Source organism: Onychostruthus taczanowskii, unplaced genomic scaffold, assembly GCF_017590055.1.
Source record: "Onychostruthus taczanowskii isolate IOZ18803 unplaced genomic scaffold, ASM1759005v1 scaffold180, whole genome shotgun sequence".
Classification (NCBI taxonomy): Eukaryota; Metazoa; Chordata; class Aves; order Passeriformes; family Passeridae; genus Onychostruthus; species Onychostruthus taczanowskii.
Window position 1 is genome coordinate 250,785 of NW_024499018.1, and position 22,615 is coordinate 273,399.

Genomic DNA, 22,615 nt, shown 5'->3' on the forward strand with positions numbered 1-22,615 from the left:
GCACCTCCATGTCTTTTTTGGAATGAGGGTCCCAAAGTTGGGCACAGGACCTGAAGTGTGGCCTCACCAGTGCCCAGTACAGGGGAACAATCCCTGCCCTGGCCCTGCTGGCCACACCATTGCTGATCCAGGCCAGGATGACATTGGCCTTCTTGGCCCCCTGGGCACACCCTGGCTCATGTTCAGCTGCTGTCACCAGCACCCCCAGGTCCTTTCCAGCCACTCTGTTCCAGCCTGGGACGCTGCCTGGGGTTGTTATGACCCAAGGGCAGGACCCAGGACTTTGCCATGTTGAACCTCACCCCACTGGCTTCAGCCCATGATCCAGCCTGTCCAGATCCCTCTGCAGAGCATTCCTGCCCTCCAGCAGGTCAACACTCCCACCCAACTTACTTACATACTCTGATGTCTGAAACTGGCTTTTTTGCTTTTCCAGTGAGACCTGTTCAAATTACAGCTCTGAGGCAAGGCTATAATTCCAAAAGATTCCTGCCGGTATCCTAGCGCACTGTGTTGCTTGAATAATGGGAAAGCGGTCATTTTGTCTAGAGTGTTCACTGCTTTTTCTCAAGGTTTGAGTGGATATTGAAAATAAACTTGCCTCCTTGTGAGCAGGCTTTTTTCTCAGAGCTACGTTCATTACGATTTGTCTTGGATTTGCATGTCTTACCAGAGAAGAGCAACTACAGGGCCACCTCTCTGTTACCTGCTTTTGGCTGAGGAAAACACTGAAAGAGTGAGGACTTGGCTCCTCACAACTTTTCATAGTCTCTCAGCTGACCTCTAGCTGTGTGGGTCTTGTGCCAACCACCTTGTGTCAGGAGGAGTATCTGCTTCTGCTAAAGGAGCACTGTTGTTGCATCCTTTCTTAGCCCCTTTCTTCACCTCTCTCCTCCCACATACTCTTTTTACTTAGATTTGCTTTTTTCCTCTAAACTATTGCAAGTAGTCATCCCAGCAAGCTTCTTTTCCACTTTAGTCACAAGTGAGGTGCTGGTTAGTGTTTGTGTAATTAGGGTGAAAATATAAACCTGAAGCCAGAATATTACCAGCCTTTAAAGATGGTAAAGATTTAGGAAAGGCTGTTTCATACCCAGGGATGCTGTTTCAGGCTGTTATCAGGTGCCAGGAGGGTGGACCTGAAACTCATTGCTGCAATGTCATCAAGGTACTTGTGTGTTGTCCAAGACTGGTGCCGTTTCCATGAAGAGTAGGAGCACATGGCATGGGGAGTGTCTGTGTGTTAAGCATCCTTCTGCTAAAAGTAAAGGATAGGAATCAGCTGAGAGAGGTGAGCAAGGTCCCTGCAGTGGCACTGCAAACAAGAGCAGTGCCTTGCCTTTTGCCCTGTTTTCACACCAGGCACAGCGAGTTCTTCTGGGCCTGTTGCTAATTGCAACTCAGAACATTTGGCTGATAATGATCTGTCTTGCCTAGTGGCATTTGCTGCTGGCTTCCTCTCTGCATCAGACAGCGTTTCACTGCTGTTAGTGTCTGGCTGTGCTGGAACAGGAGCGACATAAATCCAGATGAATGGTTTTCTCTTGGTGGAAAGCGCCCTCATTTGAGCTCAGCAGTCTGAGGAACATTTGTGGAAGTATTAATCCATATGATGAACACCTGGTTTGTTTTGTTTTTTTCTTCTAAGCTATTTCTCATTAGAAATACAGGTGGACTGTTTGAAAAATACTTTTCAGGTCTGGAAGGACATTGCTTTTTCCTTTAGTAACTGGAAGTATAAGTATCCAAAAGAGAGGTACAAAGGTGCTGAAGAGTCTAGAGAAGATACTGTATGGAGAGTGTCTGAGTTCACTTGGCTTGTTCAGCCTGGAGGAGTCTCAGAGGAGATTTCATAGCAGACTGGAGCTTCGTCTCAAGGGGAAATGGAGAGGCAGGCACTGATCTCTCTTTTCACCAGTGACTGGACCATGGGAATGGCATGAAGCTGTGTCAGGGGAGGTTTAGATTAGATATCACGACAAGGTTCTTTACCTGGAGGGTGGTCAGGCACTGGAACATCTCCCCAGGGCAGTGGTCACAGCACCAAATGCGACAGAGTCCAAGAAAATTTTGGACAACACTCTCAGGCACATGGTGTGACAATTGGGGTTGTCTTGTGCAGGCCAGGAGTTGGATTTCAGTGATCCTTGTGGGTTCTTTCCAAGTCAAGATATTCTATGATTCTATGAAATAATGCATTGGATGGACTGGCATCCAGGGTTAGTTACTATAGTTTCTTCTCAGTAACTTTCCGCATTCCTCTCCTGCCAACAGCCAGCACTGACTGTACCAGCTGTCCAGCTCTTCTGGAAGAGAGGGTGTATCCCTGGAGATACAGATTCACATCTGCTTGTTGAAGTGGTGTGTGTTTTTGTCCAGGCCATGCTCTGTGAACTCATTTGTCTCTTAAATAACATCTCTGTTGACGCACATTATGCCAGTGCACTGGGTCACACTGACAGAGGTTGTGCTGTCCAGCAGATCTACCCCAATCTGTGCTGAGGCAGAGGTGTGCAAGGTCTGTCTGCTGGTCTTTGATGCAAGACAAGTGCTTAGCCAAGACTGACCACCATTAGCCTCTGGTGTGAGAAGTTTACTGGAGGAAGAGGACTGCAGCATCCCTGTGATGAATGTGCAGCTTGGTCTGTATTCCACAAGATGAGCGTGAGCTGCTGCAGGGACTCTCAGGCACCATATGTGGCTGAGGTGGCAGGTCTGCTTTTCTTTGTGCTGATGAAGCAGCCTGACTCAATGCTATGATGATGGAGAAGGGAATGACTTCTTTTGGCAGCCTTTCTTCCCAGATATCTCAAGTGAGTTGGCATTAAAGCAGTGAGGAAAACCACTACAAGAGGGAGATCAGATTTTTGTTCTTTTTAGGAACTTGGTAGTATGTAAGTGTATGGGACCTGATGAGATGCATCCTAAAGTCCTGCGGGAATTGGCTGTTGGAGCTGACAAGCTGCTGTCCACGGTGTTTGAAAATTCATGGCTGTCAGGTGAAGTCCCAGGTAACTGGAAAAAGGGAAATGTTGTACCCATTTTTAAGAAGGGTGGAAGGGAGGACCCTGGGAACTCTGACCTGTCAGCCTCCACTCTGTGCCAGTGAAGATGATGAAAGAGTTCCTCGTGGAAGTTACACTAACAGGGAGGTGATTCAAGACAGCCATCACAGCTTCCCTGAGGGCAAATATTGCCTGGCCAACCTGCTAGGCTTCTATGATGGAATGACCAGAACAGTGGGTAGGGGATGTCATCTGTGTGGGCTTGTGTAAAACCTTTGACATGGTCCCCCACGACATCTTTCTCTCTAAATCAGAGATGGATTTGATAAGTAGACTTTGGTGAATGGGGAATGGCTTGGGTAGATGTCCAGAATATAGTTGTTAACAGCTCAGAGTCTGCCTGATGGACATCAGTGACAAGTTGTGTCTCTCAGATGACTTTTAAGCATCCATTTTAAAACTAACTGTTCAGTTATTTCATGACCTCTTTGCTAAAGTGTTTCTCAACCAAGTGCCTCTCTTTTCTTCTCTCCATAGGGATTTTACTTTATTGCTGATGCATCCTCTGTAGTCCCTTGGTAAATTTTTACAAGATATATAATGTATTTTTTAGTCTACCTTTCCCTGTGGTTGGTAACCATGGTTCATTGCTGTGGAGTTCTTGTTAAATAAAATATGAGATCAATTCAGAAGTTATCAGTATTACTGGAAACATGAGACTTCTCACAATGTCTGCCTATTTTTAGTGCTGATCAGAACCAGTAAGAGTGCTCCAAGTCACCAAATAGTTTTTTGTTTTTAAAGCTAATTTGAGATCACATCAGTGGTACATTGTTTAATATTTTATTTCCTTTGTTAAGAGTTTGGTCTCTCTGGTTAGTTTTTTAGATGTGACATCAAGTGCATGTTTCTGTGATTTTTTTCAACCCAGAGATTACAAAGCCATTTTTTCTTTTTCCCATCAATGCTATTTTTTATTGACAACTGTCGGTATTTTAAAGTCTACTCTTTTTTTTTCCCCCAAGAATGTTCCTTTCAGTGTTTTTTCCCATGGAAAAGTCTATTTTAGCAAAATACTTTGCATCAAAACATTTCAATTTTCACTCCTATTAATTCTGTCTTGTCTTTAGATTTATGTTACACTCTTAATTCCAATATTTAGTGCTGTTTCTATATTCACAGCTTTTCATTTTTTATTCAGAAAGAGGTCTTGGACTTTATTTTGTGGAAAGGCCAAAATTTTTGGTTTGCTATCTAATATGAAACAAAATCACATTTTGAAGTGCTGGAGTTTCACAGAAGAGCAGTTCTTGCTTTCAGAATCTTGGTTTCACAACTATTTAGTACCACAGTGGATGTCTTGCACTGAAGCATCCAGCCTTCACCTGCCCCTCAGTATTACAGTTGATCAAGTGACAATCTTTATGTCCCATTCTCAGTATCCATTTTAACTTTGCTCATGACTATTAGAACTTACAGTTTTATCTGCTATCTATAAGGTGAATACCACCAGCTAAGCAAAGCAGCAGTATTATTAATAGCATTATATAACATAGTATGTACAGTCATAAACACTGTAGAAGGATGGAGTTCTTCAGGGAGACTCTACTGTTTAATTAATACCATCACACATTTCAGGATCCTTTACTTTTTTTACTTTACTTGAGGAGAAATAAATCAGAATCTGTCCATGATTTTTCTCTGAGAAAGTTCAACTGCTTTATTTTGGATACAAGTTAAGTGACCCAACTGCCTTCTCCAAGATCTAAGATTATTTGAACTCAAGGCAGGCAGCATATTGTCAGAAGTAGTCTAGAGGTAGTGATTCAGGATTATGCAATGTGAAGAGTCTGACTTAGCTTTTTGACTGATCTGAATTTTGCAGTCTGTCATGTTATGCCATTGATGGTAGCATCTTGACTTTTCAAGACTGTTGGCTATAAGGTTGAGTTAAAAGAAAATATGGGTATTATTGTTTGCTTACAAAATATGCCAGTAAGAACGTTAGAAAGGGTTGCTCAGAGGTCAGCAGAACTATCTAACAGAATGAAAAAAGCAGATATTATTTCCTTCAGTGCCTCCCCAAAGCCTTCTCTTCTCTAGGCAAAAGAGCCCCAGCTCTCTCATACTGATTGAGGTGCTTTACTTCTTTGATCCTCTTTACTTCTCTGGATCCACTCCAACAGGTACATGTCTTTCGTGTGCTGAGGACCTGGAAGCTGGACACAGTGCTCCAGGTGAAGCCTCCTGAGGGCAGAGGGGCATAATTACCTCCCTTGACCTGTTTGTCACACCTGGGATGGCCCAGTGCAGCTGGTAAATAATACAAAATGCAGCTGGTAAAGTGTTAGCTAGTGTATTGTCAACTGAAATGAAGTTTGGAAATCAGAAATTAAGTTGGACTTGTTAGAAGTACCAGACTGTAGAAATGGTAGCTTTCCTCAAAGACGCTGGTTGTCTTTAATTTGGTTGGTAAGGACCTTGAATTCTGCTGTCAAAAAGGGAGTTTGCTGCTGCTAACAAAAAGGAAGAGTCTGTCATTGTAACTGAGGAAAGCTGAGGGGTAACATATAGCAAGACCTGGATGCCTGCAGAAGAAATGAGATGAAATTCAGTGGTATAAAATGTAGGGTCATGATGATGGGAGCATGCTCTCAAAAGGCAGGATCTCATCAGCTGGGATTGCCAGGCAAGGTAGCTGCTGTAGCGTCTCCCATGGTTGGCTAAGTCTTATCCCTTGGTGGAAACTGTAGAAGAAAGGGTGGTATCCTTGTGTTATGCACCTAAACATTTACAGCCTGCACAGAAAGACTACCATCTGAGGTATAAGAGGATATCTCTTTGGATGTTCAATGCAATTTTGGTCATCCATGTTCTGAGTAGATAATACTGGCAGAGCTGCAGAGAGGGACTACTAACTAGGATAAACAGGGAGTGGATTGCTGAAGACATTGTGCCAGGTTTATCCTGGCACAGTGAATCCTGAGAGATTCTGTGATTACCTACTCACTGTAAATATCATGGGAATAAATACCAGTGAGGGAAAACAGTTTAGGCTAAGGGCCAGCATTCTTAGAAGAGCAACACTGACTAAATAAATTTAATCTGGAAATGAGAGAAGGGCTCCCTACAGTGAAGTTTTCCAGCTGGAAAAGTGGGAGTGAGAAAACTGACTGCTTTTAAGATGAACTTCCTTCCTCAACTTTTGAAAGAGAAACAGAGATCACTAGTAGCAAGTTCCTCCCAGACACCATTCTACAAGAGAATGTCGTGGCTGCTAACATGTCTTACCAAAGCACCTTACCATGGCACTTGCTTTGTCACTGGAGATGGGAGGACAGGACCTCACTGTGCTCTGCTCCCCGCTGGTCTGCTTGTGGGAGCCCTGGGAGAACTCTGGTCCTGAGACATGGGATGGGAGCTCCCACGTGGGGGTGGGGAAACAGGTACTCTTGCAGTATTCATTCATGACCCCACTGATTATTGAGAAGTCAGAGAAGTCTGTATAAGGGGCACAGTTCCCACCTCGGCAGAAAGATAACCTGGTGAGCCTGTCTTCACCAGCTGTATCCCGGACAAACATTTCTCACTGTAAAAGAGCAGTGACTATTTTGTAATATCTCCTGGGTACTATATTTTGGATAATTATAATTGGCATAGTAAAGAGTTTATCATATGAATGGTTTGGGCTTGTTAATTCTAGGTTGTGAGAAAAGTTAAGTAGAAGGAATGAGGAATAGCTCTGGGAAGGCTGCTCTTGGTAAATGATTCACAGCAATACCCAGGATGCTATTTAGGAGGATAGTGCCTCTGGGATCCAGCTGATTAACAAAGATGGTTTAGCTGTAGGAGTCCAGAGCTAGAAGCCAGAAGATGTATAAATTATAATAAGCAGCTTGATCCTTCTCTGTGGTGAGGTGAAGCAGTTTTTGTGGAGGAGTTAATAGGTATGTGCCTGTGGTCCAGGCACCAGGCCGCGGTTTTGGGGCACCACAGCACTAGAGGTGGTCATGACAGCAGTGAAATAAGCATCCTTATTATATGTGCTGTGAATCCATTTGGTACATGACTCGCAATGGAAATGATAAAGCCAACCTTGCAGATGAAGGCTTGGTGAAGAAAAAAAAAGAGACGTCAGGAAGCAGAAGTGATGCCTCAGGTGTAGGGAGGTGCAGCAGAGAGGAGTTTGTGGGCTAAATGAAATGTACTGGGAAAGCAGAATTGTAAGTGTTGTTGATTCTATTTGTGAAATGGGGACAAACTTGAACACTAGTTGTATAGGAAAAAAATATGTAAGAAAACATTTACATGTGATATTTTCAACCTTAGTGTTTTAGAAATATTGAAGTGTTTTGACAGTTTTAAGAGAACCAAAGAGTGAGAAAAGAATGTTTAATTGGCTAAGCTGAACATGAGCTACACATTTAATATATTTTTAATTAACTGAAAAACTGTGTGTTCCTATGTCATTTTGTTTCCACCATCTAATTTTCTGACTTGTTTTAATCACAACATCATTCAAATCAGAGCTGTAATTATGCCCAATTTCTGTTACTTGGATGTGCTGCCTGAAACCCTTACTATATTCCTTGCTTCTTGCTGTCCAAATAGCAGTAGGGATGAAAAACTACTATTTCCCTTCTTTGGAGGAAATTCTTTGTCTTATAATTTTCCCTTTCAACTTTATTAGGTGGATTGCTTCATCATAATCTGTTTGCTGAATGTTTCATGAACAAAGCACATTTTCACCTTTATTCTAAACTGTAAGGAAGTATTAAACTCCTGGGAACACCATGAGATGCATCTCTTTCTTTTATTTGAATATGGTTATTTTCCTTGCATTTTTCAACTTTGCCTTACATATGAATTATTCTGCACATGTCCTTCTGAATAACATATTGTGGAATATACTGAATGAGGTGCTATAGCAAACAGTCACCTGCAGATTTTTACTTTTTGGTTGTCTCTGTGTTCAATAGCAAAGAATTAAAATATTGCTGAGATTCACTTTCATTTAAGGTATCTGCAGGGAAAAACGTCTTTTCAGGCTACACTATTAGTCTGAAAAAAAAATTCTTTGTTTTATCTATTTACTTAAGTAATTTAGATTTGTTGTAGCAACGATGCCAGTGGAAACTGCAATGATGTGTGAAATTCTGTTACAAGTCATACAGCAGAGAAATTGCTGGCAGTCAGAAGTTTCTTAAATAAACCTTGCCCTCCACCTAACTGCTCTGCTTTCTCTGCTAATATTACATACCTTTTTACTACCTTTTCCTGTTACTCAAAAGTGGGATTTTCATAATCACTCTGCTAATTCATCTGTGTTTCAAGGTTCTGGGCAGGGCTGAATGCTTGTAAAAATCATCTCTTCTGCTTTGATGTGGTAGATTCTCTTTCATTCTTCTCCATATTAAATTTCAGAGTATTTCCTCCATGCACTACCTTCTACTTTTTTCCCCCTCTAAATCTCTGACTTCTTTCTTTAATCTTTCAAATTTTACATTTTCAAGGATGTGAGTTTTGTAACAAGGAGATGAGCCAGAAGCAGCAAGTGAAACTCTAAAACAGGGGGTAGCTGAACAGTTCTATACCTCGAGTAGCCAAATAAGTTCCTCAGCAGGACATCTCTTTGAAAGATCCCAGATAACCCATGGTGGCAGCTCCTGCAGAAAACAAAGCCCTTGGCTGAGTCTGGTGGAGGAAAATTGGCTGTGAATGGTCTGGTACTGGCTACAACACACATCTGTGTCAAAGGAATTCCAGCTCTGCTGTCAGATTCTAACACCTGATTTGGATGCTTTAATACAGGGATTCAAGTATAATGGGTGTATGAATAAATCATAACTCTTTTTTTAAAGAACAAGAGATGGGGGAGGAAAAAACCCCACACCTGTAGCTGTTCCTTTGATTGGTGACAGATATTTTCTTCTGTAAAGCAGAGGTTTTCTTTTTCACAGACAGTGGAATAAGTTCCAATTCCAGTTTCCATATTCCAGGCATGTTGTCATTTATGTGATTTTTTTAATGTTTCTTGAACACTCAGATTTCTATGTGGAACTGGGAGCAGGACCAGCTGTTTCATACAGATAAAATATGCCTCATCCAGGTACCTGTGTTAGTGAATGTTCAAACTTTGTGTTTGTGCTACAGGAGGTTAAAAGGGCTAATGACTGGACATTGCTCTGACCTCCCTGATCACCACTCTGTGATCTCCAAGAGACAACTGATTGACAGAGAGTCACAGAATGGTTTGTGTTGTAAGAGATTTTTTAAAGGCCATCCTATGCCAGCCCCTGCCATGGGCAGGGACACCTTCCACTAGATTTGGTTGCTCAAAGCCCTGTCCAAGCTGGACTTGAACACTTCCAGGTATGGGTCACCTGTGACTTCTCTGCCTCACCACCCTCATGGCAAAGAATTGCTTCCTCACATCTAATCTAAACCTGCTCTTTTTCAGTTTGAAGCCATTCCTCTTGTTTCAACACTCCATGCCCTTGTGAAGAATCCCTCTTCAGCTTTCCAGTAGGCCTCATTTAGGTACTGGAATATGCTCTATAGTCTCCCTAAAGCCTTCTCTTCATGCTGAACAATCCCAATTCTCACAGACTGTGTTAACAGGAGAGGTACTCCAGCCTTCTGCTTCAGCCTATCATCTTCATGGCCTCCTCTGGATTTACTCCAAGGTCCATTTCCTTCTTATTTTGGGGGCTCCAGACCTGGATGCAGCAGCCCAGGTGGGGTTTCACCCCAGTGGGGCTGAGGGGCAGAATCCCCTACCCCAGCTGCCTGGCCACACTGCTCTGGGTGCAGCCCAGGTTGGCTTTCTGGGCTGCAAGTGCACATTGCTGGGTCATGTTGAGCTTCTCATCCACCAACACCCCAAAGTGCATCCCTGCAGGACTTCTCTCAATCCCATCAGCCCCCAGCCTGGGGGTTGCCCTGACCCATGTGCAGAACCTTGCATTTGACCTTGAACTTTATGAGGTTTGCACAGACCTGCCTCTCAAACCTGTCAAGGTCCCCCTTCCCTCCCATGTGTTGATTGCCCCACACAGCTCAGTGTCATCAGCAAACTTGCTGAGGGAATCCTCAATCCCACTGTCCATGTGACCAGCAAAGATATTAAACAGCAACAGTCCTAATACCAACCCTTGGGGAGCACCACTTGACACAGCTTTCCACCTGGACATTAAGCCACTGACCACAGCTCTTTAAGTGTGACTATCCAGCCAATTCCTTATCCACCAAATGATCCATCCACCAAATCTATGCCTCTTCAATTTAGAGACAAGGATATGATGACCATGTCAAATGCTTTGCACAGCTCCAGGTTAGAGAAGCAGTTGATGAAATTGTCTAATTTGATCTGCTGAATCACTGAGAAAAACCAGCCTTTGAACAAAGACATCCTCATAGCAAGTAGTACTTTTCATTTAAATCCTTTGGCTATTGTGTATTTTCCATACAAGGGTAACTACATGTTGTACAAGCCTTTTTCAGTCATAATGTAAAAGCTAAACACCATGGTTTGTATGGCAGCAGCTCAAACTTTTAGCTCTGTCTTTGCCACTTCAGTTCCCTACTGCATTAACCAAGAGAGTCGCCAAAATACTAGAGTTCTTTCCTTAAAGAGAGCTCTTATACTACAGTGTCCACTGAGTCCTTTTCCTCCTGCCTGCATTCCTAATGCTATTAGTTAATGCTCTAGATGCAATGGTTAGAAACGGGGGGAAAGGGAAAAATGGGATGTTGAACATTGATTACCTCCAGAAACCATCATTTGCTGCTATTAAATATCCCATTACATTTTTGTACAAGATGTTGGTTTAACAAATTCAGCTGAAATACTTTTTGAAGGGAGGGCAGGAATATTCCTTTTGAGCTCATTTCTGCCTCCCTTTGTAAATGAAAACCAGAAAGCCAACACTGGTTCAATCTGAGAGGGAAGACATCTGGCCCTTGGCGATTCTAAGGAGTATGCTAAAATACTGCTGTTAAAATAATTATATTAAAAGATGCATCTGACCTCAGCGTGCTTGTCTGTGTCATTTGAATAGATGAATTTCCAAACTGTATAAAGCAATTGAGGATGACTAAATTACAGACAAGTTTTTCAGAAGAATAAATTCAAGATAGATATTAATGTAGATTGATATTGTTGTTAGATATTAATTGTAGGTTGTTAGATATTAATGTAAGTTGTTCTTGCAACATGGCAGCTCACGTACAGTAATCACTCAAGATCCGGGAAAAGTAATTCCCACTCAATGTTGCCCAAATTTTCTGGTTTGAGTCAATCCGACTGTGGTGGTGCCAATTTTATGACAATGCTACTGCTGCCTAAATAGGATCCAAGAGTTGTGGAAGTGCATCTGAAGAGTTCTGTTCCAACCTTTTTATGCTGAGCTCGTGTAAATCTCTGTGCTCCAGTTCATTTTCTCCTTGTTTGTCACATTTCAACAGTTAGTGAGGACCTGTTACAAATCTGGTTTTACTGGGAACGGGCACTGTCAATGAATCAGGGACAGAGGGAGAGTAAAACCACTTGTTCTGTTTCTGTTAATTCAGCCTTTTCCATGTGCTGTGTTAATTGTGTCTCTACAGGTCTATTAGCACAGCTGAGAGAATTGTAAATTTTGATCAGGGAATGGAAACAAATGGCTAGCATATAAAAGAGGAGGACCTTTTAAAGTAGTTTTGCCACAGAGAAAATTATGGTAGAATGGTGTAGTGTGGAATGGTACCTCAGGCTCATCCTTTGCAGGGAAACTTATTTACAGATGCAGAGTGAATCTTCAGCAGGAGCAGAGTGAGGGCATGGTGAACACTCTTGAGCAGCGTGCCACAATGCCATTATTTCTGGGTACTCCAGGTGAAGCAAATAAGGAGGTATGAGGATATCTGTATAGGGGTGCTCTGAATACACAGAAAAGTTGTGACATTTCCCTCACTGAGGGCTTGTAAATGGATTAAACTGAACAAGGAGTGGTTTGTATCATTGATCTTAGTGGAGTTGATCCTGTTCAAGGTGGGCTGAATGAACTTGGATGACTTTTCAAAGTTCTTTCCAGTTGTGATTTTCGTGCTTCAGTGACACATAGGAAATCCACTGCTCCTACTGGAGTGATGAATTCTCAGCATCCTTGAAAAGCCAAGGTGAGCATATGCTGAGTTATGGCTCTAAAATTCAGTGTTGTTGCAGACAGTGGTGAAATTCAATGGAGAGCTGGGAAATTAAGGAATATAGGGACTCTGAGTCAGAGTCGTGTAAGCACAGCCTCGTGCAAAGGGGTACTGGTTTTGTTCAGCCACAACACCTATTTGCAAAAGACTGCAGAGAGCAGCATGTGTGCTTCACTGGAGAGGGAAGAAATGCCACATGTCACTTTGCCCTGAGCATGGAGACCTGCTGCAGTTCTCACTGGTTTTACTGGGAACGGGCACTTAATGCGCGGCAGCATCACACCCTGAGAATGGGACCAATTTCTCACTGTGGATTAGGTTGTACTGACTCCCTGCACTCCAGAAGAAAACGTGTTCTCTCCTTTTAGTGATCAAACTGTCCTTAAACAGTGAATAGCCATTCTGTTTTGTGTTGTGAAAGTTGCTTTTCCTTCTCCTCTCCTGTGAAAGCTCTGCAGAGAGGAACGGCTGTTCCGCCACAGGAGGTCCTGTCTTACAGCACTGCTGTCATTAGTCTTCTGTCACACTGTTGGGCTTTCGTGACTCAGGCATTAAAAAAACCAAATAACCAACCTCTTTCTGAGCTAAAATAGCCTAACAACAGTTTTAAAAAGCAAATCTTAATACAAATAATTAGGTCATATTTTCTTTCAGAAAGCTTTTAATAGGACTCATGATTTTACTGCTTGAACTGAAGCAACTTGAATGCTTAATTATTATCTTTGAACAAAACTCAATACCATTAAAGTCACTTGAGAGCTTTGATAGATTAAAGAAAAAGAAGAAAGAGGTCTTGAATGTTCATTTACTTTAAAAATGGCTATGACTGTTTTGCAGTTGAGGTCAGTATTTTTCAGCAGATCTCTAATACATCAGAAAATGGTTCCTGAAAGAGGAGAAAAACTTAAAAATAAATATGTGCACATTTCTGCTTATATAAGCAAGCAAGCAGAACAGGGAAAATAGAGGTAATAAAATAAGTGTCAAAGCTGAGCCTAGATTTTACTGTGTTGTAAGTGAAAATTGCTGTAGCAGTGCTGTATGAGAAAGTGCATGGCCCCTCAAAAAAAAAAAAAAAAAAGACCGAGAATGGTGATGTAAGGCATGCTTGCAGTCATGGTGTAAACCATCCTGATACCCAGGTTATGCCCAAGTTATGAGTACCTCTGACTAAGCTAGTGAGGTGCCACCTGAGATGAAAACTGAGATCTCAGAAGAAATACAGGCACATGAGGTATCTCTGTGTGACTTTGCATTGTCCAGCACAGGTAGGTCCCTACCACCCAGATCTCCTCCACTCGTGCAGTCTTTGGCAGGTGGAAATGCTGCTCCAGAAGGCTGCTGGGTGTCACGGGTGGAGGATCTGTTTGCGTGTGGGGAGATGCAGTGGTGGTGGCTGGGGCTGGACCACAGCCCTTCCCATGAGGTCCTTCCACATCAGTCAGTCACATGGCTTTACTCCCACCATCCTGGCAGTGAGGGGCAGCTGTCTGGCACCTCCTTATTTCCAGTTTGTGAAAAGAAATGAGATACTCTACACACTCCTTCAGGCCAGAAAATTTATCAACAAGATTACTGATCTTAATCCACAGTCAATTTGAGGTAGCGTGTCATTCACCACCTTCCCTGCCAGCACTCAAGCTCCCCAGTCTTGTGTCTTTGCCCTCCCAGACTACTGTTTCCATTAACCCCTCTGCTTCCACCAGGGATGTGGAAAAACTAATTGACTTCAGATGCTGATTTTTGGGGCAGTGCTGCACTAGCCTGGCAGGATCAGATCTGGCCAACTCCAGCCAGGTCAGGGGAACTGCAGCAGAATGAAAACAGCGCCCCAGGAAGTGAGGTAAGAGGAGAGGACTCGTCTCTTTCTCCTGGCACAGCTCTTGTGGAGGAGCACACCTACTCTGCTCCCTGGCTCTGTGCAAAGACAAGCAGCACCCTCTGTGCATGTGGCTCTGGGTAACGTGGTGGCTTTGGAACCTGTAGGGGTTAGAAATGATTCCTTGTGAGAGCTGGGATTTGGCCATATGGACTGGACTGTACCAGCTGTGGGAGGCACCCTAAAGATATCCTCCATAGGAGAGCCAGGACCTGCCTAACACAGAGGCAGTGATGCTCCTAGGGTTTGCAGACTGAGAGGCTTGTGCCTATATGCTCGTGCATAAAATAATTTCTTACCTATCCAGCAAGATGGGTTGGGTTTGAGTAGCATGGTTTTGATAGAGAGGGGGGTGCTACAGGGGTGGCTTCTGTGAGAAGCTTCTAGAAGCTTCCCCCATGTCTGACAGAGAGCCACATAAGAATATCTATGAAGACTATGGTACATATTGGTCTTTTGTGAGCTCAGTCATGTAGGTGGATTTTTCACCAGAGTAAAACCCTTGGTGAGAACAATCACTAGTTTGAGGCACAATTTGGAAATTATAAGGCAGGGTGAACAAGATTTGTAGTGCTACCACAAAGGCACCCCGAGGAATATTAAAGCAGGCTTATTCTAATAATTATTGTGAGCATTTGAGATAAACACTGAAACTGAGCAACGTGTGGTTTTTAAAGTCATTGGTTTAATCCACTCTCAAGATGGCACATGGGGAAGAGATCATCTGTATGGTTTTTGTATTAACTTTTGTCATAAAGAGAGCTATTGATTCTGTTATTTGGCTTTGCTATGCAAATAAGCTTTTTGTTTGATAATGTGATTAATTTCTGACTTATCTTTAAATGCTTTCTAGTCTTATGAACAAAAGATTTCTGTGACTTTATCTAGCAATTTATATATGAGCAGAGGGTCATGCAACTGTGTCCTGTGTGAAATATCAGTAAAATAAAAATAACCCATTCAAATAACCAAGCCAACTGTGGATGAAATGGCAAGGCAGGCTGACTTTAGGATAAAGCACTAATCAAAAGGAGGCATAACTTTTTGGTGGAGTCTGACTTACTAAGAACACATTAGGAAAACGAAAATAGTATTTTGGTCAATATGGAGAAGTGTATGGATAGCAAACTGTACGGTGTGAAGAAAGAATGGCATCAGAACCAGCTTCAGAACAAGTAAAAGACACCAAAAGGAGTTAATTATGCCTCAAAGGGGAGTAAAATATTAAGGTTATGAGGGAGGGAGGGAGGGAGGTTTGTGCCTGCCTACAATGAATCAGTTGACCTTTAAACTCCTAGCTCTTTGGGCTTAAATAGGATGGTAATAAATACAAAAGCAACATGCTGCCATCTCGTAGGTTCGACCTTGTATCTTTGTGCAGAGATCAGCAGTACCTTTCACATGTGAAGATGCAGTGGAGTTTAAAGCTGTTCTGAGCTGCTTTTTGTCACCTTGGTGGTCTATGCTGTTCTGCTGAGATCTGTCCTGGTTCTGCTTGCAGATCTTTTCAAGCAGTCCAGGCATTGCCAGGTATTTAACACCTGACCTGTGCCCTGTTACAGTTCTACAGAGTGCAGCTTTCCAGGATTACATAAACTTACATCTGAAGGTGCTGGCTGGGTTCATAAAGAGCAGAATGGTTTTATGAGCTGGTGTGCATACATACAAGTGCTTCAATCATACTGAGTCAATGCCTGAAATAAAATGTATTGCTGATATGTGGATCTTACAGTAGATTCAAGTACATTTTGGTGAAATAAACCCTTGGTATTCTCCTGTAAAATCACAGAGAGGTATTCTCCTCTTGGTATTCTCCCGTGAAATCACAGAGAGGAATAATTTTAGCTATTGGGGTTTTATTCTGTATTAAATTATTTTTAAAACTGACTGATTCTAGTAGCCACTGACAAGTACAATCTCTGTCTGCTAATAGTTCTCTTTTCTTTAGATCTGCTTTCCTAAAGCTTTTGAGAAAAGATATAGGTTCAACATGTTCACCTTCATTTAAATTACTGTCAGACCAAAATTTTCCATGTACCTTGTGTCTGTGAAAAAGACTGCACAACATGCTGGTTTAGGGGAAATCACAGATTTATAGATCTTAGAGCAAAAGGAGAACACAATGTTCGCTAAACTGACTGCAGCCCTGCCCAGACTTTAGGTTCTTTTATTTAACTCAGCAGCTTGAGGTTGACCAAAAGTATAATTTTGGAATGATAGCCAGGCTTGATTTAAAGACTGCTGCAGAGTTTGTCACAGTCATTGGGATTTTGTACCAATGGTCAATTACCCTTTCTCTGAAAAATGCCCTTTCTCTGAAAAAATACCCTTTCTCTGAAAAATGTGTACCTTATTTTTTGGAACTCTGTTAACTTCTTTCTTCTAAAAACTGGATGTTGCTGCTTGACAGCCTCAGCAGGACTAAGGAGCCTTTTATTTTTCTCACAGATGTTTCTTGTGATTGTTAGTTTGTATTTCCGCAGAAAAATGTCACAAAAATTTTTTATACTCAGAAGCACAGTTAGGCAGATATCCTTTAGACCCCAGTATTCCTGTGCTAAGGATCTGACATAATTAAAATCTAGAATCTTAGAAAAGAGTTGATATGACTATGATGCTTTCTGTTTCAGCTACCAACCACTGGTTTATGATTAAGTCTAACTAATTAATGGCTTGGGTATCAGTACTGGTGAAGAAAGGGTTTTTGGTATATGCTGTACTTATACTGTAGGAATCATGGTTGTTTCTGTGTTCCTCAAAATACAATTTTCAGCATTTCCTTGAGTGTATCAAACATGCTTTGCAAATGGCTTGAGTTCTCTGTTACTGGTTTTTCCATAAACAATTCCCTTGGAGTCCTATGGCCAGATATATCAAAAAGTATCTGGTCCATGGTCCAATTTTGCCTTGTGCCTAGGCACAATCAATAATTACTCTTAAGCCTGCATTATCTTCCTTCCATTCTTTTCCACTGAGAAGTTGAAGTGCAATCAACATATTATTTTCCCAGAGAATGAAAATTAAAAATAGTTTTTGAAGAGCTTGAGCAGTAACCTGTGTCCTGTCTCACCTGGTTTCTTTCCCTTAGGAACCAAGTAAGATCAGTGGGAGACACTGTCAGTAAATCCTGCCTTGATGCATTTGTCTCATTGATTTATGAGTAATTATTGTTCCTCTTTTCTCCTTAGGGCTCTTCCTGCAATGATGGAGTGGGTCCGAACTCAGAAAGCAGGAGAGAGTGGTGTGAATATTATCACTGCAGATTTTGTAGAACTTGGTGACTTTATCAGCACAGTCATAAAGCTCAACTATTCTCTGGATGAAGGTGAAGATGACACTACTTGATAGTACTGTGATATGTGTGTTGTTGCATTATTCAGAATTAAAAAAAAAAAAAAAAAAGAAAGATTGTATTCTAAAAGGATTATATTGTAAAACACTCATCTTCTTGTAACACACTGAGGTGTTTAGGGCTTTAGTGGGTGGGCATAAGGGAAATGTTTTCATCATTTATGATCATTATTCATATTTGTGTTTAGTGTGAAGAGCAAAACTAAACATGTTTACAGTGTTTGATAAAAGAAGGCCATTTACAGGTTCTCCATGAGGTACCAAATGTGATTCATGTGTCTTCTGTGGTTATGAACAGTGCCAAGAAATTTGTTGTTTTCAGAGCAAGGGGATGTATATATTGTCCTCTTCCTGCTCACAGCAGGATTCCCAGTGGTGTGAGCATTGCACCAGGAGACTGAGGACAGTATATCTGGCACAAAAATTTTAAGCTGCTACATTTCATCTGTTAGGTGGTTTAACTGATCATATTTATCAATGAGCTGCAGGTTTAAATGCCTTTGTGATGTAAATCCAAAGTCATGCTTCTAACACATGCATAATCAGTGGACAGTAAACATGACATGCTATGTACCATAATCAGTGGTAAACATCATGTACTGTGTAGCTTGCACAAAGCACAGATGAAATCTTGCTTGCTTTTCATTCTCAAAATGGGGTTTTCCAATGTCTCTGCCTCAGGTCAAGCCAGCAGGTATGTGATACTGGCCTAACTCTGTAATCACAGAATGGCCTGGGTTGGAAGCTTAAAGATCATTTAGTTCCAACACTCTGGCAATTGGCAGGACACTTTTCACTAGACCAGGTTGCTCCAAGCTCCATCCAAAGCCTGGCTTTACACACTTTCAGGCATGGGGCATCCACAGCTTTTCTTGGCAACATGTTCTAGTGCCTCATAACCCTCACAGCAAAGAATTTTTTCCTAATATCTAATCTAAACCTACTCTCAGTAGCCATTCCCCCTCGTCTGTCACTACATGTCCTTATAAAAAGTCTCTCTCCACCTTTCTTGTAGACTCCCATCAGGTACTGGATGGCCAAAATTAGGTCACCCCAAAGCCTTCTCTTCTCCAGATGGAACAATCCCAATTCTCTTAGCCTTTCCTCATAGGAGAGATGTTCCATCCCTCTAATCAACTTCACAGCCTCCTCTGGACTTGCTACAAAAGGTCCGTGTCCTTTTCATGCTGGGAGCCCAGTTCTGGATGCAGTGCTCCAGGTGGGTCTCAGCAGAGCAGAGCAGAGGGGCAGAATCCCCTCCCTGCCCTGCTGCCCACAGGGCTCTGGATGCAGCCCAGGACATGTTTGGCTCTCTGGGCTGGCAGTGCCATGGCCGGGGCATGTGCAGCCTCTCACCCACAGCACCCCCAAGCGCTCCTGGGCAGGGCTGCTCTGGGGCTGCTCATGCCCAGCCTGTGCTGCTACCAGGGGGTGCCTGTGCACTTAGTTTTGTTAAACCATATGAAATTCCTATGGACACACTTCTCGAGCTTGTCCAGGTCCCTCTGGATGGTATCCCATCCTTCAGGTGTGTCAACAGCACCACTCAGCTTGGTGTCATCTGCTAATTTACTGAGGGTGCACTTGATTCTTTCATTTACACCATTAATGAAGTTATTAAATAACACTGGTTGAACCTTTAAGGGACAGCTGCTGGTCCACATTTTCCCTGGTTCCATCAGGAACACAGTTAGGCCAGCTTTGAGCCCCACTTCTTCCCAGGATTAATCTTATGTAAGAGCCTGATCCCATGTCCTGAGTATGAAAACGACTGTGTTTAGCATGGATTGAGCATAAGGTGAGTTGTGCGTTCTCTAACATGTGCAGTATTTTGTCCCATGGTGGAAACCTGATTTCTGCAACACTGAAATTGCACTTAAAAATTGGTGCAGTCTAAGCCTCTCTTTAAGGCAGCTATGAGCAGAACACTTTTCCACTGATTACAAAAAATCAGTGCCAATTTCATCAGTGAAAAGTTCCTGTACTAAAGAATGTAGTAGTTCAATTCTAGCTAATAGCAGTACTCTATAGTCCTTAAATTGTCTGTGGGATATAATACTGCATAACACAAGATTGAAAATCTACTGAATAGCACTGTTCCAGCAACAAAATCACTGATCATCATAGCTTTAAAGAAATATATATAAAAAGTAAATGGAAAACTTAGTAATTTATAAAATGAGAGCATTGCAACTGTATGACACCTAACCGGATAAAATACAGGCAGTTTTATCTCCTGGACACATCAATACACACGTACACAACTTTGGAAAATAAAACATCTTATCTGTACAAAACAATAGATGCTATAACGTCTTACAAGGAAATGTTCTTTGAAATACTGTAAGGATTTATGGGATAGAGTTAAGGTCAAATTTCTCTTGATATTACTAGAACTTTTGGTTGAGTGAGAAGAGAGAATTGCATCATACAGTCCATTGCTCTTTTCTGTTAGATGATAATGACTACCATCTCCCATCAGAGTTTAGAAATTCAGAAATGGCCACATTGAAGAGATGGGTAACAAGCATTATAGGGGGTTTGTTTGCTTTAGTTTAGAGAGTGAAATAAAAAGAACACTTCCTGCTGTTTTGTACTGAGAGGATGCCTTGGAAAAAGTGTATGTACATGTGAGTGTAGAATAAAGAATAATTTAAGTGTATGTGTAGTATAATGACACACTTAAATGTATGTGTATAACATATGCATCCTTGTACACTTGCATAATGATCTTTGGGGTTCTGGACAGGACTACTATAAATTTTAAAAAAACCCCATGCAGCTGCTATGAAGTCATGATGGCTCTTTCAGTAGCATTCTCTTCTGTATGGGTTAGGACTGTACAAGTCATCCCCAATGAAATCTGTGATCTAAGCTACTTAGGTTTTTAATGGCATTTAAGTTTCATCCAGACCATGTCAAAAATTTACCTAGAGTCACAAGTCATGGTTTTGTTGAACAAGGGGTATGACTTTAATGCTTTCACCCACAACTAAGCAAGTTATAGAGTGGCTTGATAGACTTTGTTTCTCTCTTCTTGCTCTCCAAGTAAAATTTATGTAACAGACATACAAAATGAAACATGAAAATAAATTTTGAACCCACACCTATGTGGGTGTCCTACACAAAAATGTGAAAATGTTTGCTTATTTATTGGCAGTGTAGTGTAAAATACTCTTTTTTCTATTTAGCTGGAGTTGGCTGTTTCTAGACTCCTCCTGTGATTCTTCAGTTGCTCAAATATAGTCAAAAGAATTAATCTATCATTCTTGTACAGTAAAGTGATCTGAATCCTTGGGTGGAGTGAAAATTAGGTTTATGTTTTGAGGGTTTTTTGGATTCTGGCTGAAATTCTGTTGCATCTGAGAGCATCAGCACCAGGTTTCTGCTGGTCCCCTGCTCAAACACACACCAGACACACCAGGCTTTTCGCTTGCTCAGAGGTATACTCAAGGCAAATGCTTTGCTGTATTTTAAAAAGTGTATGTGTGTGCCTGTATGTATGAATAAGTATAGAGCTATAGAGTTTGTTAGTATTGTTATGAAATGTTTGCTTAGTGTCAGTTTTATTCTAATTCTCATTTGGAAATAAACAGAAAGTAAAAGCAAAGCAAAAAAATCCTCTGACAAGAAACAAAAATAGACAAATTGTATCATTTGTCCATTAATGGGGACAAATACTAGCAAAATCTTAAATTCTGGTCAGAAAAAATATGTTTTCATTTAGCTGTCAATCTTTCTATTGGAGAAGCACAGCACTTTATGGTAGGAACAGGTAAACAAACTTGCCTTAATTACTAAAAGATAAAAGTGCATGTGGGGATATACTATCCATGCTCTTCTGAAGATTTCATCTGTGAGGGCCTAAAACTGTAAGTCCTGATAGAGATGCACTCCCTGTTGATGTTGTTTGGGGATCTTGCCAAAAAAGAACAAGCAGAAAGTACTATGCAGCACAACTGGACCATTCAACAGCCCAGTTTTGCCACCCATATGCAGCTAAAATTGTCTTTGATTTCAACCAGAAATGTGCTTGCAGGGTTGGGTCAGATTTGTTTTTCTGATCCCATGAACTTGGAAGACTTCTTCCCATGCAAGATTCATGAGGAATCTTGCATGGGAAATTAGTTGACTGTAATCAGCCCATCAAGGAAAAATACCTGTCTACACTATTGATCTGTATAAGCATCTACTTACTCAAAATGTCATGTCATTCACTGCCAAAACATTTTTTTCCTTCTTCTGCTTATTTTCCCCCTCACTATGTTCATCGTGTATACACTGAGTTCTGTTGTTTTCTGGCAGTTTCATGTGATTACTTGATCCTTTATTTTTACCCATACTTGAAAAATGGCAACTGTGCTGCACAAACAGAATGTCTCAGCAGTGCAAACCCACCTGGCTCCATTTTTCAGTTTACGCATGCTGAGACATCTTCCTTCCATACTGATCTAACCTGCAGAAATCCAGTCCAAACAGGAGGTGGTTCCTGGAGTGCAATTCCTGCCTTGTATGGTGAGGGCTGAATCGGAATCAGACCACAGGAGTGTAGTTTTAGAATTAGTGGGTTATTTGCATTCTTTTGCTGTTGGACAAAAACATTACTGGTTTTGTAGGTCCTGCTATTTCAAAACATTATTTTAAGTGTGCGCATGTATGTGTATATAAATATATATGCATGCATGGCTGAGAGGGAATGTATGATCCTGTATGCAGGGCTCAATCTTTCTGTCATACTGACACAAATCTAGACAGTTTCTACTAACTTCAAAGTAATTACCAAGCCTTTACCCTGAGATAAGAGTGAGCAGAGAGTCACTGTGTAGTAATTATAGGCTGTGTTGCAAGTGAAATTTGAAATTGTGGAGCTTGATTCCACAAAAGAAAAACAGAAAGAAGAGTGCCCTGAAAACACAGTTCCAGTGCTGTTTATCCTCAATTTAGTATATGAAGCACTAGTTATTAGCAACTGATTAGGCCATTTGGTGATTTCAAGAGTTCAGGTAACACCGTTTCAAAGTTCTAAATTTCTTTTCAGTGAAGTAAAAGCTAATAGTGTATGATGTATTTGCCATATCTCAGTGGTAGCTTCTGTGTTACATACAGTCAATGTTGTTCTGAATTGTATATGTTTACCCAATGATGAGGTTAAAATATGCTGTATAGTATGTGTAATGTATTGATTACAAGTATT

General features: G+C 41.5%; 1 protein-coding gene across 1 annotated transcript in view; it reads left to right on the plus strand.

Annotated features, from left to right (window-relative positions):
- The window catches only part of PLCXD3 (phosphatidylinositol specific phospholipase C X domain containing 3), a 75,830-nt gene extending 58,376 nt beyond the window's left edge, over positions 1-17,454 (plus strand). Inside the window, exon 3 of the mRNA XM_041401006.1 lies at positions 17,259-17,454. Within this exon, the coding sequence (XP_041256940.1) occupies positions 17,259-17,415 (157 nt within the window). The 3' untranslated portion in view covers positions 17,416-17,454. The remainder of the gene's footprint in view (positions 1-17,258) is intronic.
- The last annotated feature ends 5,161 nt before the right edge of the window (positions 17,455-22,615 follow it).